This window comes from Serinus canaria, chromosome 2 (assembly GCF_022539315.1).
Source record: "Serinus canaria isolate serCan28SL12 chromosome 2, serCan2020, whole genome shotgun sequence".
Classification (NCBI taxonomy): domain Eukaryota; kingdom Metazoa; phylum Chordata; class Aves; order Passeriformes; family Fringillidae; genus Serinus; species Serinus canaria.
In genome coordinates, this window is record NC_066315.1 from 63,699,538 (window position 1) to 63,718,986 (window position 19,449).

Consider the following 19,449-nt stretch of genomic DNA (forward strand, 5'->3'; position numbering starts at 1 on the left):
AAACACCTTAGTTCAGATCTGCTTTTAAATCACATCCTTGCCTTTCAGAGAGGCTGAGGCTCCCTCTCCAAGTACATGTAGGCTTTCGTTATTTAGCACCTCTGAAAAGGAAAATATTCTTCAGGTGGGAAGAAATGCTAAAATATTGTTATAGATGTCTGAGCTTTAAGTTTTGAACTGACTTCCATGTTAGCAAATTTTGGTTGGGCACCTGGGATTCTTTCAAGGTGATGAAAGTGGAAGTGAATTTACAAGGAGACAAGTTCTGGCCCTTTAGCCTTTGAGCTGCTTTCAGAGAGCTCAGTGGGACTACTTGCAGAGTGAGGTGGCAATGTCACCAGTTGTCTTGAAGTGCATGAGAAGCAGAACATACAAAAAAGTTTTTTCTATCTAAGAACCTGATTGTCCAAGCTTTTTCTCTAAACGTAATACAATTTCTTAGAAATCAGTGTGTCTTCAGTCTTTATCAGGCAACTTGTCAGACAAAAGTCAAGAGATCAGTTCTTTACAAGGGTGCCAGAGAGAAGCATCTGAACTTCCTAGAACTTGTATTTGTTAAATCAGGCACACATCTAAGGCCTATAAAATTTTAAAGTATTTTCTGAAATTTCCTTTGTGCAGATTTGGACCTTCACTGAGAAGGGCTTCTGGCAGAATAGCTGGTGATAGAGAGGGGGGGCACTTAGCAGCAGCCTCAGGGGTAAAGCAGCCCAGCAGAGAAATAACCAGAGTGCCTGCAACCAGCACAGCAAAAGTGTGTTTGTGCAGATCACAATGAGACCTGCAGGCCCAGAGATCTCTGTGGTTCTCTGATGTGCTGGCTTACATGTGCTCCATGGAGGAAATGTAGGTTTGCTTTTCCTCAGGGAAATGAGTTCTTTCCACAAATAGTTCCTCAACACTAGCAACCAGGTCCTCCAAAGAACTCGGAGCTCAGATGTTCATGGGAAATTAAAAAGGCATCTGAATTTAAAAAACTGTTGATCTTGGTAAAAACAAAGTTTAGACTTCATTACTTCAGTGCATTGTATGCAGTTTCTGTTTATTTGAAGAAGTAATGCACTTTTTCAGAGCTGCGTAATAGCTGCAGGTAACAGGAGAAACTAGAGGCTTCAAAGGGCTGTGAAACTTTAATGTACCCCACTTTCTGTTCTTCAGTGAAATCCTGAGCTGAGCTGGTTTCCCTTTGCCATCACTCTCGGAGAAACCTGCTTGTGTTTTTGTAGGCTAGTCAGGATGAAGAGCTGTAAGAGCTCTCAGGAAGACTGGCCAACTTCCTCCCTGTGCAGGTTGGGGTGCTTTCTGTCTACTCTCCCTAATACAGATTACCAAAAAAAACCCCAAAACCATTTTGTCATTGCATAATATCTGACATGTGATACAATGAATATTCATGTAATGTTTTTACTTAAGTGTATTCCCCCTGGAAAAGCCTCTTACCTCAGGAGTTCTGGTTATTTAACAAAATGGAGGCAGGTCAAATCCCGCTTATCTCTGATTGCTGTTACTCATACCCTAATGCTCATAAAATACAGTGTTGACAGTCTTTGGCTATTAGAAACTCCAGCCAACAATGGTGGCCTGGCATTTTAGTGAGGAAGAGAAGCCATTTGTTCTTATGGTGTTTCTATGCTTGTTTTTAAAATGTTTGGCTCTTTTAATCTGTTGTTTGTTTCTATGGTGATCACTAATGACATATTACAGAGGCAGAAAATGACAGCACAAATCCCACACAGCTGACAAACAATTTTGTGGCTGTGTCTGGTCTATAGAGAAGCACCAGGGACTAGGTGCTTCCATCTAGATCAGGTGCTGCAGTGTGACAATAGCACCCTTTACTTCTACTGATGTGGAGGCCTCTAAACGTAGATCCATGGCTGTGTGCTGTGCAGTGAGATGGCAGGAAATTTCCATCAGGTGACTTGGCCCTTTGCAGAAGTCTACAATGGAAATGGCAAACTTGAATTTTTGAACATTTTCAAAACTGCTCAGAAAAGAAAGATGTTGTAAAACTACCAATACTTTAGTCTGTAAATAGACTACATCTTGAGTAATGAGTGGACTTTTTATTTTTGTACACAATTCTTAATATTTTTTTGTTGGGGGATAGAATATAAGAAAATAAAGATAGTGTAGAAAGTAATCTTACCCCTAAGGAGTTGCAGCTGGGCCAATTATCAAAGATTAGGAACAGGCCTGACTTTAACAGGCCCCAGCTGTAACAATGAGAAGAAGAGTGCTATAAAAGAGTGGGTTGGCCGGTTGAGAAGGGAACTGGAGTCACTTGGCTGCTTTGTGAACAAGAAAGAGTCAGTGCTCTGAAGAGCTACCCATGAGAAACACCAAGAAGGTAAGAAACTTTTGCAATGAGGAGACAGCAGTATGGAACCCCTGTGATACGATGACAACATTTTTCTGTGCTGAATCTTCTGGAATCCCTAGTTATTAGTACAATACATCTGTTTTTGGAACTTCTGTGCAAAAGTTGAAATGAGCAGAGGTCAGGAGACTCATAGATTTTTGGCTGTTGTCAAAGAGATTAATGAAGAATTTGTGAATCTGGAAGAAAAAAAGCAGCCTGAGCTTTAGGAGAGCATCAGCTAAATGTCAATAGCTTTGGTCTGGCCTTGCTTTTCCTCTCTTATGGGTGGCAAAGGTTATTTGAGATGTTCTTGGAGAATATGATCTCCTATTGCTTCACTTGATAGTAATAAGTAGCTGCAGTGGCCCTAAAGCAAAATATTTATATCTGTTTGAAGCAGTGACAGATTAACAAAATAATTGACTGTTTCTGCTACTAATATTAATAAATTAATTAACAAAGCTGACATTTAAATAGTATTCATTATGTTTTAAACTTAACAGTCTCTTGAAATCAATCAGAAAACCACATGTCATTGAAAACTGAGAGAGTTTAGAGGAAATTCTGGAACAATGCAGCAAGCTTTATTGGTGCAAATGATGCTGAACATGTGTAGAAGGCCATTAATGTAAAAACAAATGTTGTGGTTTTTAATATACCTTTTTTCCTGTTCATCTATACAGTTAATGTTTCAGATGGAGAAATAGAATTATTTGGGGTAGATTGTTGCTGCCATTTTATCCGTTTTACATCATTAATTAGCACTGAGAGATCTTAAAGAATGGTATGGTTTGAACTCCACCAGAAGTAAGAGCATTTTAAGTCACAGTGAAGCTTACTAAAAATTAAAGTTAATGAACAGAGATATGAATGCTACTCTGAAACAAGTAATACTGTGCACAGTTACATGACAAAGTGTTTAATATATAAGCATCCAGAGAGACCAGGACCGATACAATTGATAGCACTGATTGGTACTGTACAAGCAGTAGCAATGCTGAGAAATTTCAATAAAGATTCCCTAATATACATGTAGCCATAAAGCCTGAAAAACACCAAAAACCTCAGTATAGGGCACAGCTAATTGGTGGTAGTCAATGTGTCTGTCTGAAAGTAGAAAAGAAAATATCTCAGGTGGTGTCTGGTTCTGTGAAAACCAGTGGCAAATCTCACACTGACTTCAATTTTGACTTGAATTTCAACCCTGTTTTCTGCATGGACCAGTGAGAGAGAGAGGTGACAGGTTTTTTTTTTTTACTTTTCATTTTCCAGAGTAAAAAAGTGCTTTGTTTGTACAACTGCCAGTGACTCTTTAAGGTTTGGTCCAGTTTTTAAAAATCTCTATCAGCCAATTAGCTGTTCAAAATAAATGCTCTCTCTTTCACTAGCCTGGATGGTTTCTATAGCAGCCCCATCTTAACTTAAACTCCATTCTTTTTCCATTTCTTTCCTCTCCCTTCAAGCCAGCAGCCACTTCACCAGTTCACTTTGAACAGGCTTTTGAAAGCAAAATGTAAAAGACAAACTGTGTGTCTCTTCCTCTGGTAGTGCTGTCCCTCTTAGAGAAAGGCTGGGGTCAATGAAGCTCCATCTGTAGTTTTCATTTGCTGAAATGAAAACTACAGTCAGTCACTGTGTCTTTTGCTAGATACAAAGGACTCATAATTATTTCCGCAGAAATTGTGTTTTGAACTCGGGACCACTAAATCCCATTTTTCCCTTGTGTACTCTTTACTATCTAGAACTGTATTTTGATTTACTAATTATCTCTGGTAATGTTAGCATGTATATATAAGCAGATTAGTAATATTGTCCAACAATAGAAGTCCAGTGGATTCTGATATTTACACTGTGCTTTTAAATGCTATGATTTTGAGGAAATACGGTATTAAATACAATAGCATTTTACAGTTTCAATATTATAAGGTCAGTAGGGTATTTTTCTTGACTAGAATTTCATTAGGAAATCTTATGTATGTTTCTCTTATTTCTATTTAGTTTTGTGGTTTTTTTGACTAACTTGATGTAACTTGAGATCTAAGTGCATGTGCCTGTTTGTTCTTGTAGCTTGCTTGGCACATAAATGTTATTTATCTTTATTGGTACTTGGCTACCAGAGTGAAGGTCAGCTTAGATTGAACAGAACATTTAAAATGAGAAAGAGAGGCAGATCCTGAACCTACATGTGCTCTGGAGAGCTGAACCTCAGAAAAGCAAACTGGAGGTTTAAGCTTCAGGTCTAGTGCCTCTACATCTACTCAGTTTAAAACAGTGCAAGTTTGAGTGGAATTTGTACTCATGCTCCTTCAAACAGGTCAGCAGTGTTGTCTTCATTAGAAGACAGAGCCTCTGGCAATTTTTCAAGCAGTGGCTTCTGACAAATACCAGAGTTTGGCATTATGTTATGACAGAGAAGGTTAAACTAGTTGCTGTTTAAAAGATTCTTTCTAAATACATATGATTCCTCCATTAACCTCTGTAGGCTTAACTGAGAAGAGACCAGCCTGTGCTGTTACTGCAGTGGGGACAGAGGGATCACTCACTGTGATCAGCCACAGGTTTCCACAGCCTGGAACTGGGCTGTCATGGCACACATGTCCAACTTCAGCTCTTCCAGCCACATCAGTCACCTGAGTCAGCTGTCAAACAGACCTGAGGTGAAGGATTAAGATGCATTATTCCACACTTTACCAGTGGGGAAATTGGGGTGGTGCATGGAACATCACATGGTCCTGGAATTCATGTCCAAAGTCACAGCCATCTCCTCCAGGCTCTAGGAAAAATTGCTAAGACCAGAGTAGGAAATTCTTTGAGGAATTTGCTTCCATCAAAATATTCACCTTATCTGAGGAATCTGTCTGATGATTGATGTGTCTGTATGTAATCCCAGGAATGCCAAAAGGATTACCCAAAGTTTTCACTTGTCAATTTTCTGTTGCTCCAGAACACGTCCATTTTTGTCTGCCGATAGATGTGCGCAAGTTGGTCGTGTACTCTACTCTGATAAATTTACTCATGATTCCTATACTATTTTTGACACTCAAACTTCATTACTATAGTTGAATACAACTGAAAGAGTTTCAGCTAATTTGTTCTGTGACAGTCTTTTGTCTGAGCCATACAAGCTGTTGAGAAAGATCCTCTCTGGTGTGTTTTCACTCATTAGTCTTTGCTGGTTTTGGTGGGGTGGGGGGGTCTCATGAAAGAGTCACCTCCCTCCAAAATTGTAGCGCTACCTGCTTAGTTATACAGCCTGGCTGCTAAGCACAAGGAGGTAGCATTGAAGTGTCATGTTTGAAAGACTACAAGAAAGAAATGGAATGGTGATAGATTGAGCTAATGCATTCTTAATGAGAAGAAGCTCTTCTTTGTTGCTTTGAAGGGATGTGGGGAAAGAAGTATGGCATGCTCAGAAGCAGTAAAACTCTGAAAGCTGTTTTTAATGCTTTTGCAGGAAGAAGGAACTCACTGTGGCAAAATTCTTATAAAATTCTACTTGTAAAATGCAAATAGTGTGTTAGCATGATCATTTTATTAAGATTTACATTCAGAGGTGGGAGATCTGGCTGCTCTGATCCCTACACAGTTAAAAGCTTTTGGAAGTGGATAAATTTTGGGCACATAGCACAAGCCTTGCAATCAATAAAAGTCTACTAACAGCTGAATGTTTCAAACATCTTATAATAAATTTTGGATTATAAAAAAATGCAAGAAGCCACCATTTAAATGTAGCACAGGTAACTCAAAAGAGTGTTACCTACGGCTTGTGTACACTCAATAGCACAAGATTTCTTAAAGACATTTCCCAGGCATTTTGAGAAAGTGGCTTTGGCCACACTCTGCACTAGAAAAGAAGTAATAGAGTTCTGGAGGAGAGGTGAATCCTGATTCCACATCCAACAGTAGTTTTCACACACATACGAGGCATAGTCAAGGAATGTCAGTCTTTTAGGAACATCAGTGTGTATCATCGAATAATCTGTCTCCAGCTCTGACCAAATTCCAGTGCTTCATCAAAAATAAATGAACAATGGGACAAGAAATCAGTTGTTACTTAGTACTCAGAGTAGAGCAAAAAATCCTCTTCAGCCTCCATAGTGACCACTGAGATCCCAAAAGTGTGTATTTAATGCAGTGTAGACAAAGTGCCAGACAGACGATGGCACTTTTCAAAGCTCATTGATGTTACAGCTCAGTATGTGTTCAGGAACTCAATAAGCAATCATAACTTTCTATATCTAAGGACTCTTTTCTCATGTTTATGATCTGTTTGATCAGCATTTAACGCTCTGTCTTAAAATAATGCTGCTTCTTTGGAGGGATTGGAAGATTCCTTCTGAACTTCACTTTTTGCATTATTGTAAATTTGAGACCACATTTACTCATGGCCCAATTTTCAGACCTGTGATTATGTGCTGACACTACCATTTTCTTCATTCTCTACTATTTGCATTGTCTATGAGAAAGAATTGTCATATTCTTCTACCACTTTCTTGCTAAGAAAAAATAAGTGAAACTTAAATTTTCTTTGTTTTACAGGTAGTCATTGCTTTAAAAATCCAAGTAGCTTGTTTCAGCATCAACTCTGATTAAGCTCATCTTTTTTTTTAACATGGGTAACTGTTAATTCTGTGCACAGAATTCCAGAGGAGATTCTCTCTAATGATACTAACCCTTCTGTAGATCTACTACAAATACTTTGCCACATGCTCTGTAGAACTGCGTACATTCTTTTCACAAAGCCACCTTCCTGGCTTTTATACTTGTATTTTCCAGTTTTCAGTATTTCTATTTAATCAGTTCATATTTACACTGAGAACTATGCATTGTTTTAAAAAGGCACCAGGGAGGATTGCTAAATTTTTTCCAATTCATCTTATCTGTACCAACAAAATTGTCTTACTCTTCTTAAGTGATGATTGAGTCCTTCTTGACTGTGTTCAAACCTCCTAACCTTGGGTTGCCCAAGAATATTAAGAGTGCACACCTAATTCTTGCTCTTATGACACTAAGAAACATATTGATTGCTCCTAAAACTAATCCCTGAGAAACACAACTAGCAACTTTCCTCTTCTCAAGTAACACCATCCGTAATATACATTATTATTGCCTCTGCTTATCAAGCTTCTTATCCAACTGAAAAATTTTAATACTAATTTGTGTCATTTCCACTCAAAGAATGCGTTTGCCATGAGGACCCACAATAAGCATTTTATATGATACCCAGATATACTAGATCTGACACATTATCTTTGTGTAAAAAGTAATGATTTCAATTATAGGTAATCCTGTTGTAATTTCTCCTGCTTTTCATTTCCATGTGTTTTAATCACTTGTTTCAAAGCTGGTTTAAAAGTCAAGCTAACAGTCATGATATCACTTGACATAACTTCCCTCCCTCTTCTTGGGCATATTTGCCCAATCCATCATTGCATATTTCTGACATGTAGTACTATCGCCAAATAATATATATTTCAAATATTTTCTACTTGTGCTTCCATCTGCCAGTGTCTTCAGTAGTCTGAAGAAAAGATAATGTGGACCAAATAATTTGGTCACTGAGCTGTGAATATTTGACTTCCCTTTCAAATAATGTAATTCCTATTGATTTGCCATCATTCTCCTTAGCTACCCTTTCCATATCTTTATGTACATTGACTTCCTTGAAATTGGGGAAGAGCTTGTTATTCAGCAACAGATAATCTATACATCAAAAATAATGTAGACATACCAAACTTGCCCTTCATAGCAGTGTCAGGGCTTTACTTCATTGCTTTGTTTCTTTATTGTTCCAGTAGCTAAAAAAAATACATCTTTGTTTTACTTTCCCATGCAAGGTACAGTTCAAAAAGCCTTTATCCATCATTCCTTTGCTGTTTGTGTTACAGTGCCTGAAAAGAAGTTCTGCTTGACAGTCCGGGCCTCTTCTCACTCTGTGAGGGTTTAGTACTTATTCTTATTATATTGCTTTCATTATTTATTCATTTAGAGACTCTAACCCTTTCCTACAATTTCTCTCTCTTGCCCAGTGCACACAGATTATTTCCATTCTCAGTGTAAATCCATCCTTTCTTTCATTCAAATCATTAAGTTCCTCAGACCAATCATCTTCTTTCATTGATTTTTCTATTTTCTAAAAGTTTGCCTTATACCAAGCCTTAGTTACTGATTTATTTTTATCCATCTTGCAATCTAAGAAGCACTGAATTCATTCATAATTGCTTCCTCCTCAGGAATATCAGTTTTTTTCTCAGCTGTTTTCCAAGGTTCTCCTCACACACACAAAAACCCCCCTAAGCTTAAAATAACCCACACGTTGTTGTTTTATGAATTTCTGTACCCAAAAAAAAGTCATCTGAAATGTCTAAGAATATCTAAACCTTGCTATTATTGATGGTATTTATGTCTCTGGCTGGAAAATTTAGGTTTCCCTTATTATTTATTTCTTTATCTATTTATAGAGATGATTATACCCTTCCAAATCTCAGCGTGTCAGACCATATTATCCCCTTTCCCCAAATACTGTCCAACCTGGGTCTCTTTTACCATCTTCCTTGCAGTGACTTTCATCCTAACAGATTATGTTTTATTCATGCCATCACATTTTAAGATGAATAAACACAATTTAGCTGTTTTACTTTGCAACAACATCAAATTTCCTGACTTTTATGTATTTTAAGTTGCATCCACATGGGTTTGTATATATAATGACCTTGTTTTCTTTTTTGATTGAAAAAACCCCAAGGAAAAACGGCGTGCATTTCCCCACCCTTTCCCCACAAAGTGATTATAAATGTACCTATTCATATTAGGTTAACTTAACAGCATTCGGTTTGGCTTGGTTTGTATTTAGCAATATATATTAGTTATGAATAATTCTTTTCTATACCAGTAAAGCTTTTTCCTAGTCACTACTCCTCCACCTGGATGAGGTAGAGGTGATACTGGAATACTCATTCAAATCAGAGTATATCAATAAGAATGCACAGAAAATGTACAGGGGTCAAATAAACAGAAAAGACCAGAAATTTGAATCTTAGTAAACACCCATGAGTGTAGAGATTTATCACCCATCCAAACTGGTGACACAAAAGCATACTGTCAGGTGCAGCTTTAACCCAAATGTTAAGAGTTCTGTGAGCGGAAAATGCCCAAAAACCTTCAGCCACCATCTCTCACGGCCATCGAGTGTGCCCACAGATCACAGGCAAGGAATGAATTACAGTACAGTCCCTCAGCAAATGTGCCAAGCTCAACTCATCCTGAACAGCCTAAGCTGCAGTTCAACACAAAGCTTGCAGATTGCTGTTCCCAGTGGTAATAAGTTCTTGCTATGCACTTGGGTATAAGCGTCATTATTGAAATGCCTAGACGTACTCTGAAGTGTTAAAATTAAGTCCTCCTGTGACTAAAAGTAGGAATTATAACTAAAAGCCTGCATATCAACTCATTTTATTTCCTGTCTGAAGAAGATAGGGAATTTAACCTTAGGTGTAAAAAAAAAAAAAAAAAAAAAATTTATAGCTAAGCTAGTACTTTAATACATTTCTTCCAGTCATTGTTGCTGTGATTTAGATGAGAAGCAGCAAGGAGGATTTGAGCTGTCACACTTGACTTTCAGCTGCCACAAAGAGGCATTGGAGGTTACAGGCTAAGGTTTAATTTATATTCCTCCTTTTGTTACAGGCAGAGATGGTACGTGCTGCTTTCCAAGCCCAGAGATCATTCTTGCTGTTAGCATCTCAATGTCAAGAGCCTCAAGAGGTAAGGAAAGTGACCTGGAGCTTCAAGAGGCAGTGTATAAAAAAGTCTGTGTTTCCATGTTATTGATCCTGCATCTGCTTTGTTTGTTCCTTTATTTATACAGTGCACTTGGGGGCTTGCTTTTGCTTTTATAAGCATGGTGCTGTAATAATCAGAAAGCCATGGTCCACGGTTAAGAACCTTTTCTGTGATGAACCAATGAATATAAGATCATTGAAGAAAGCAAAGGAGTGTCCACTTTACATTTGTAAGTGGGATCAGTCTTTATCTGGAAGCTGGAAATGCCATGGAATATAATGGCTATTTGTCAGCCCCCCAGGGATGCTACATGGTAGACATTGAAGTCAGGGTATAAGCCAGTGAGAGAAAAACCTATATTAGCCCATACACTCAGTATTCCCCAAACTGAGGTTCAGGTTAGGCCAATTTGGGAGGAAGGGAAAGCATTTTGTCAAGAAAATGAAAAATAAACTTTTATTGAGTTGATTTATATACTTGTTTCAGTGGCAACTGTTTAAATTCTCCCCTCACTAGAAAGCTCAGGGAAGCTGTGGAGTTGTTGTGAATCTCATTTGCAGTTTCTAGAAGGCTCAGGGCCAATAGTACTTTATCATTCCTGGGAACAGCAATCAGTTAGCTCTTCTGTGGGACCACCCTTGAACCTTCCTCCTTGGAGTATGCAGAGAATTAAGTCTTCCCTTGCACAGTCTCATCTTGGCCTTCAGTTCTGCCTTTTTTCACTAGTTCACTGCTCCAAAGTACATCAAAATCCATTTTTGCAAATCAGAACTCTTTGCACATGGTACAATTTATTGAAGTTTTGCTGTCACTATTGTTCTTAGAGGCACAAATTAGAAGTTTTTCTAAACAGTATGTTTTAATGGCAAGGGTGCTTAAGGAAAAGAAAAAAAAAGCCCATAGATATTCAATGTAGACTTCACAGTTACAGGCAAGAAGGGATCAGTTTTTCCAGCTGTCCCTGATCTCAGGGAGTAAAAGTGGGTCATGGCTCACACAGAACAGGCAAAATTCCCATTGGTACAGGCCTTAAGCAGTCATTTATATTGGCTGTGAATACAATTGCACCCAGTGGCCCACAAAATTCTACATGTTCATAGGTAAAATATTCCCTGGTGACCAGCTTCTGATGGCCCGTAATGTAATGCAGTGTTCTGGAGTGTTGGGATTGTCCCAGCTCTGGTACAAGGATAAGCTGTGGGTCCTGTTTTGGCCTCCTGTGCTGATATATTATCAGTAGGATTTTCTCTGCTTTTCCAGTGAGAATGGCAATGGCTTCTCCCTACTCCTACCCTTACAACTTTCTGACCTCATGTCAGAGGTCAAGTTTGAGATTTTTCAACTGTAAAGTTTAGAAATTATTTCAAAATGTCAACAAAACATGCTAAAAGAACAACAAAGAAAAAGTAGAGGTAAGAAGAGATTCTCCAGCAATCTAGAATGATGGTTACAGAACCATTAAGAAAAGCAACAAATAATAAAAATTTTGTCATAAACATCACCAGAGCTGGCCATCCACATGTCTTAGTTGTAAATTATCAGGCTTGCATAGATTTCTGCATCTTGTTGAAGGCAAGAAAAATATACTTTTGTAACTTAACTGTCCTTTAGCACAGAGGAAGTGCCACATAATATGTGTGTACACATCATTCAAAAGTTAAAATACCAGGAATATTACAGACTAAAGTCTCTTTTTATCAGTGAGAGCAAACCCAGTCCAGTTACTTACAGTTTTTTTAAAGACTGTTAACTACACATTTTTATAGACATCAGAACACACACTGTTGTCCATTCCTTTTCTCCTTTTGCATATTTTTTTGCACAGATACACTCAATTATACTATGAACAGATGTGAAAATAATTGAAGGCTGTCTATTCTGTACAAATTGAGTGTTTTTTCCCCACTGCAGAGAGTGATGGTTCCAGGCATTAGGTTTTTTATATCTCCATCACAATGAGGAAAAAACTTTCTATTATAAAGTCACATTGGTTAAGCATTTGAAAAAGCTGGTAATCACTAGCTAACCCAGGAGAAGGAAAGAAATAGGCATCCTGCCCCTGCTCCCCCAGGACCTTATTGCTGTGATGTCATCTTGGCTCTGGTTGTATTTATAGCCTAGAGCCATGGAGTCAGTGTGGAATCCAAACAGGAAAGCTGATCATTAGTGTATCAGAATGCACAGAGTAGAGAAAGGCAAATGAAGATGACAGCATATCTATAAATGCAAGAGAAAAGAGAGTAATTCTGTCATTCAGCTGTCTAGACTGTTTGCTTTATAATGTAAAGCTGTGAATGAGCCAGCGAGTTGCGATTATGGCATAGGAGCTTTGTAGACATTCAGAGACAGCGGTGTGGAGACTGAGGGGATTTACTGAGTTCCTGTCAGGTTGGGATGTCATACATGGTGCCTTTAAAAAAAAAAAAGAGGTAGGGAAGAACGCACTGGGAAAATAAATTAGCTCAGCTCTTGCAGCTTACAAACTAATGAATAAGGAATTCAAACAAAAAGAAAGCTCTAATATCTATAATAATCCTTGGATACTTTTGTGCTCAGCAAAGATAGAAACATATATCATCGAAAAGTGGTATTTTTTTCTTTCTGAAAATGGCAGAGTCATAGAATTAATTTTGCTCTTTAATTCGTGCTATGAGTCACTAGCAAACATTTTCAAACAGTCAAGATTGCTAAAAGTTGCTTTTGTGGAGTTTTGCTTCTTGTTAATAATGCTTTTTTTTTCCCTTTGGAATCTGCTGCAGTGCACAGCCTTTATTATCTGTATATGTGAAAATAGTAGGAGCCAGGAAGGTAATTCCAGCTGGCATACCAATCTAGCATCAACTGCAATAAATTACTTTGCAGAGAGCATGTTCTGTTACTTTTTATGGTCATGTTCTATATTTGTATGTGCAGTGAAAGAGATCACATGACAAAACCACCAGTTGATATTCCTGTTTGTGTATGTCCCAGCTAATGGCTGCTAGATACAGGCTCATTCAGCAAGATAGGATTTTTCAGTTCATCTACTTATGAGAAATTATCTGATGCAAGACTTAAAACATTAAAACAAAAAATGTCTGTTATAAATTGTTTGCTACTATAAATGGTGTCAGAGAATATATGAGTTTATAAAAGAGTGAAAGAAGATGGGAAAATAAATTAGAATTGCTGTAATCTGTGAGAAGTTGTTTAAAAAGATGTTTTCAGACCATATGTTTGCATGTTGCTTGGGCTATTCAGAAGACAGGTTTTAGCATAAACATTCACAAAACATTCTGAAACAGTTTGGATCTGATTTTCTATTTCCCACAGTCTAAGCCAAATACAATTCTGACTGAAATGTGTTTTTTTATTTCATTGCATAATAATTTTAAAAGTTATTAGTGTTCCTGAGCAAATTTATCTGTTTAACAGCTTTTTTTAATTTGCGATCATGAATGCTGATCGCTGCTCAAAGTCACTGCATTAAATTCTTTGTGAATGGTGACTCATATACTGTCTTCTCTTCATGAGTTGTTATATTTCACTTTAAATGTTCAAACAGTTTTAAGAGTTGCTTTGAGGGCTTGAGGAATCCATTGTTCCATACTGAGAACAAATTAATGAGATTATTATTTCTGTGAATCAATATAAACATATGCAGGATGAGTGTGTTCATGGTGAGAAGTACTACAAACAGATTTAAGTGACGGATGCAGTTCAGACTATAAATGATTACGTAATTTCTCATTAGAGAAGAATGCTGAGTTCATATGACTGCTAAAGCTCATGGATTTATTCCTAACATTGTGCAGACAAACATTCCAGTTAAATACCTAGCTTAAATATCCAGATCCTGCACACAGGTGGGAGGAGAGGGGTGGAAAAAAGTGAGAGGTAAAGGAGAGCTTTCCCTTTTTTTCTCAGAAAAGGGAGACCTCACCCCACCTCACAGAAACCCAAGCAACTGTATTTGATTTTTTAGACTTAGAGCCATGAGAACAAGTCCTTCTGTTTTTATTTTTTATAGCTAAGCAAAAAGGAAAAAAAAAATCTATTGTAGGATTAGAATCGTTGTGGCAAAATCTTTGAATAAAGAACTCATTCTCAGGATTTTTATGTAGAAATCAAAAGATGAAGATTCACAGTTCCCTCTTCTCTGTCAGTGTGGGATTGCTCATTTTCTTCTCTTTCTATTTTAAAGTACTTCAATAACAGGACTCCTGGGACTTATTATTCTGCATTCTAGCAGGATTTGTTTTCTAATTACCTTGACTTGCTTATGTCATTCCATTTCCCCCTACTTTTCCTCATGCTTACTGGGATCACCCTTAGTGTTTTCCAAAAATACAAACAGTGGGATACTTCTCACTTTGTTAATTTACTACATTCTTATGCAAAAGAGTTTGGGCTGAATTTCAGTGCCATTCTCTCAGCTGCTTCACTGCTGCTAACCTGCTCCTCTATGTCTAGAAATAGCTTAAGGAAGAATTTAGTTCAATCCTTTTAAGGTCCTCAGGCCTCAATCTCAGAGAAGGTGCCAAGAGTAACACGGACAGGAGCCTGAGAGTCCTGAGCTCGAAAGGGAACCCCTTCCCCCGGTCCTGTTCTCTGAAATCTTGCCAAACTGTTGGCATACTTCTGTTATCTGCAAGCCTACAACTGCATGTGACGTGCGGTCACAGCCACAGGGATGGACCAGCAGTTTCCAGTCACTAACCCACTGCAGTGCAGAGTTCACAGGCTCATTTTTTGATATTGTTGCAAGCTCTTACTCTGTTTCACATACAGATAAGCCCGTGACACCTGTTACCTCATGATTCTGTCTCAAAATCACTCATCTACATTTTATCAGCCTCAAATTCATTGTATTTTCAGTTCATAGAATCGTTTAGGTTGGAAAAGATCTTTAGTGTCACCAATCATAAACCCAGCACTGTCAACTCCACCACTAAACCTTGTTTCCAAGCACTACATTTGCACATCTTTCAAGGATGGTAGCTCAACCTCTTTCCTGGGAAGGTTGTTCCAGTACTTGACAACCCTTTCAGTGAAGAAAATTTTCCTGAACTCCAATCTAAACCTCCCCTGTTGCATCTTGAAGCCATTTTCTTTTTGTCCTGCCACTTGTTACCTGGATGTAGAAACTGACCTCTACCTCACTGCAACTTCCTCTCAGAGAGTGGTAGAGAGCAGTAAGGTCTGTCTGAGCCTCTTTTTCTCCAGGCTAAACACTCCCAGGTCCCTAAATGGCCCCTCATAGGATTCACTCTCTAGATCCTTCACCAGCTTCATTGCCCCTCTCTGGACACACTCCAGCCCCTCAATGTCTTTCTTTTAGTTAACTTCTCTAGGAATCCTTGTCCCATTTCACTTTCTTCACTTGTGTTTGCCAAAACTCCCAGGTCAATAAAAGGTGGATGCATTTGAAATTCACTTTTGCCCCAGGGACAGTGCACTCAGCAGTAACGCGGCCCAGAGACACTTAGGGATCCTGGGAATGCAGAAGGGCCATGATCAGTGCAGCATCACCCAGCATGTACAGAATAGAGGCAGAAATTCACATCAGTGGCAGCTCTAGACTGGCTCACACCAACATCCCCAGGCACAGACTTGCCAGCAATTCACATTTTGTGCAAAAATTAGGTTCCAATAACAAAAGGCTCCTTGCACTTGTGACCTCCAGTGTACCTGTATACTGTGGATCCTCATTTGACATGCCAAGCAATTCTAGGGATCTGCAAGCCTTTACAGGGAATTCTGCCATTTGTAACATAATGTCCAAAAATTACCAGAATAGCTTTCAGTCCCTGCAGCAATGTTCATATTCAAACTGTGCCATGTGAGACCCTATGAGATAAGCTGATAGGACAGTCCTTCTCCCATTAAGTACCATATTCTTTATTTCTGGTACTAGTAACAAACCAATACTCTCCTTTCTCTGTGTTACACAATTCTTTCCTGGGTTTTATTCACATAACCTTCTAAAAAGGAAAGCACTGGAGGTACAGATGACTGAAAAGCAGGGCTTTTTGATTCACAAGTTAGTTAATTATTTTCTTTTTTTTCAAATTTTACTTTGGTCTAAAGCAGACCACATTTGTGAATTCCCAAAGTTATGTCAATTCCAGGACTGCTCAATGAACTGGACAGGCTAACAGTTTGGCCAAAGATGGAAACTTGCAATATCTAATATCTCTTTCACGGGACTTGCCCCATGAAAGGTGGTTGCTCTTAGCAAAGATTCATAGGATCTCAGATGTTGTGAATAAAGAAACTGTGGCTTAACAGAATCTCCTTGCTACCTAGAATGCCCCAGACCCCACTGACATGGACTATAATCACACCAGCAGGATTTAGGAGTCGTAAATCAAAAAGTTAAAAGCAGTTTATTAGTGTAATTGTTCTTGTTGATTAATTGTGGGGTGTAGCCTGTGTGCTAAAGCAGGAGGACCCTTTCTTGTTGAAAATGCTGCCCACAGAAAGCTCTAGTGGACAAGAATACAACACACAGAACATTCAAGTCAATTTAAAACCAACCAGTCCCAGCCAAAGGCAGACTGCACTGCTGTAAACTGATGCATGCAGGTTGTATCAGGCCCTGGATTTCTCCACTGGTTGGAAGTGATTTGTCTTTCACATTCCTCTCCATTTGCCCTGCCTCAGAGTTTATATTTTAAAATAAACCCACAAATGACTAAAGTAGTAATTTGTCATGTGGGGTTGTGGGTTGGTATTCCCTGTTTTTTTCCCCACAAAGGACAAAACTGCTACAGCTGATATTGGCTGTTAGACTGAGAATTTTTGTGCAATCTAAGAGGAATAACAGCCAAATACCAATTAAGTCACTTTGGAAGCACACAAATGTGTCTAAGCTTCTGTGCTGATGAAGCTGACCAGACAGTTATGCAGGTTTGTCTCTCTGTGTCATAGTCCTGCTGCTGCACAGCAGCGAGTGGAAGTGGCAAAACCTGTACTGTTGACCAACACATCAAATACTTGTTACACCGCTATGTTGAAGATTTACATTCTAAGAAAACAAGGCCATAATAAATTAATGTCTTTCTTCAGTTAGGTAGGAGGTGAGGTTTGAACCCTGAAAATATCACAATACTAGAGGGACATGAATGTAATGATTGCAGAGAAAAATCTCAATTGTGGTCTCTACTGCCAGTCAGAAAATAGTTTCAGAGAAAACACTGGATTAAGGGGGAGCAGGGTAAAAAAAAAAATTATATATACTTGAATAAGTAGGTTATTTCTCAGCCTAATCTGAACACTGATTCCATCCAGGTTATTAATAAAGAGTTAAAGAAAAACACAGTCCTTTCTTAAACTGCATAACTACCAAAAAAAGTACAAACTTAAAGTCTTCTTTACAGATTTTGAAAATACAAAAAATGGGAAATTACAGTTAATTGGAAACTGTTTCAGTCTAGAATCACAGCTACTCATAGCAGAAATGCATCTCACTGGTGATCTTATTCCTCTGGAAACAGGATGGGCCTTCTGCTCATCATCTTTAAACTGTCAAGGGATGAATGTTGTGTAAGGTATTTTTCTAGGCTCTCTCAGCAGGAATGGCCAGCACCTCTAGAGTCCATTTCTTCACATCTATTAATGTCTTCTAACATATAATCATCTAATATCTATTAATGTTTGCAAATAATTCCTCAGGGATATTTCTTTCCTCATTTACAGTAGAAGGAATCAAGTCTCAGCTGAGACCAGATGCTTGCCTGTTAAATGGTTAGAACTGAGTGTGGTGGTTGCTATCCATGGCATTTTTCATCCCTTGAAAGGATGAAATATGGGATGGGACTGTACTAGGCTGTTTGCAGAGGTAATGGCTGTGTCTATGTTAGTGTTTTACTCACTGTGGAACTGTATTTCTCCTTCGAATCAGCCCCGTTTACTATGTCATGTTTCTCATTATAGAGCAGCCTAAGGTGTAGAAAGAGGGTATCTTTCTGATGAAGTTAAGTGGAAGATCCACTCCCAGGCTACATCTAAACCCCAATTTACAGGTAGTCCCAAACAGCACCTCCCTTACATGCATACTGTGAATGTTGGAGCCTCAGCACCAACTCGTTTGCTCTGCAGAACCATTCCTCTTAGGCTGCACTGCTTGCCAGTGCATACAAAGATACCTGATTCAGATCAACTCTGTGTTTCAAACTTGCCTCTTAAAAATACAAAGCAATTATGATGGAGATTTTATTTAAGTATGAAGGAGAAACTAACAGAACTGTACACCATGGAATAAAGGTTGTACTCATGCTGTTCGGGTTGCAGCTGAGTAAAAGGAAGGGGCTGTTGATTCCAGATTCTCTAAGTTTTCTTTTGTTGCTCCTACGCCAAAGGTTTTCATGCCCTCATTTTGCATAACTGAAAAGGGTATTTGTTCTCTTGACGTGTTTTTTTCATAATAGATCAGATTGATTCAAACACTGTAATAGTGAGGTCTGAGTTGTGTTGCCACTCATCAACATAAAAATCTTTTGTAAACAATCTCACCCCTCAAAACCATGTAAGATTTGCTTAAAAATACAAAAGATCTTTAAAACTAAAGTTTTGATTTATCTGCTGTGTTTTGTGCCTTTGTCATTCATGCTGGCAGGTTTCTGGACAACAGTGGTCCTGAGAAAATACCCATTTTCCCAAATTAAAGCTGAGATTTTCAAGTAATCACTGACTCAAGCAGCCAAAATTTAAGCAAACCATTCAGTTTAATGTGACTTTACAGGCAGATTTCAAACATCACAAACCCCAAAACTTTGGCCTTTCTCCTGAACTAAGTATCCCTGTCTACCAGTCCTATTAAGCCTGTCACCTGGGGAATTTCTTGTGTGGGTAATGCAAATAATGTGAGGGAAAAGAAATTCTGTGTCATGTGGTCTGTTGGAGTACTGGTATTCCATGTCATTTTATGAGACTGGGCTGAGACAGTTAAGTGTCTGAAGCCAAAACCTAAGGCAGTTCTTTTGCATGCTGGAACTTCTTTGGAGTGTTTTGACTAATTGTGGCAATAGTCTTACTACTCTTGATTTTCTAATAAGAATTATAAAATATTATAAGTTGTCTGGTTGTCTAGTTATTTGTGTTTAAAGCGACAATCTGGTTTTAATCATTATTTAAAAAGGAAAAAAGGATATTGGAATTACTTCTGATATTACTTCTGATACTACTGATGGTCAGTTGTGCCCTTGTTGCATTTTTAAGCATTTCAGCAAAACTGATATTATAATAGGAATGGTGTTTATAAAGAGACTCTTAAATTTCTGTTAAACAACTGTGCTGTGTCTTAAATGACAAGAAATTGTATC

The 19,449-nt window shown here is 38.3% G+C and overlaps 1 protein-coding gene across 1 annotated transcript in view; it reads left to right on the forward strand.

Annotated features, from left to right (window-relative positions):
- The window catches only part of CAP2 (cyclase associated actin cytoskeleton regulatory protein 2), a 68,285-nt gene that overhangs the window by 22,461 nt on the left and 26,375 nt on the right, over positions 1-19,449 (forward strand). The window contains exon 4 of the mRNA XM_009086408.4: positions 10,049-10,126. Coding sequence (XP_009084656.1) covers positions 10,049-10,126 — 78 coding nt within the window. The remainder of the gene's footprint in view (positions 1-10,048; positions 10,127-19,449) is intronic.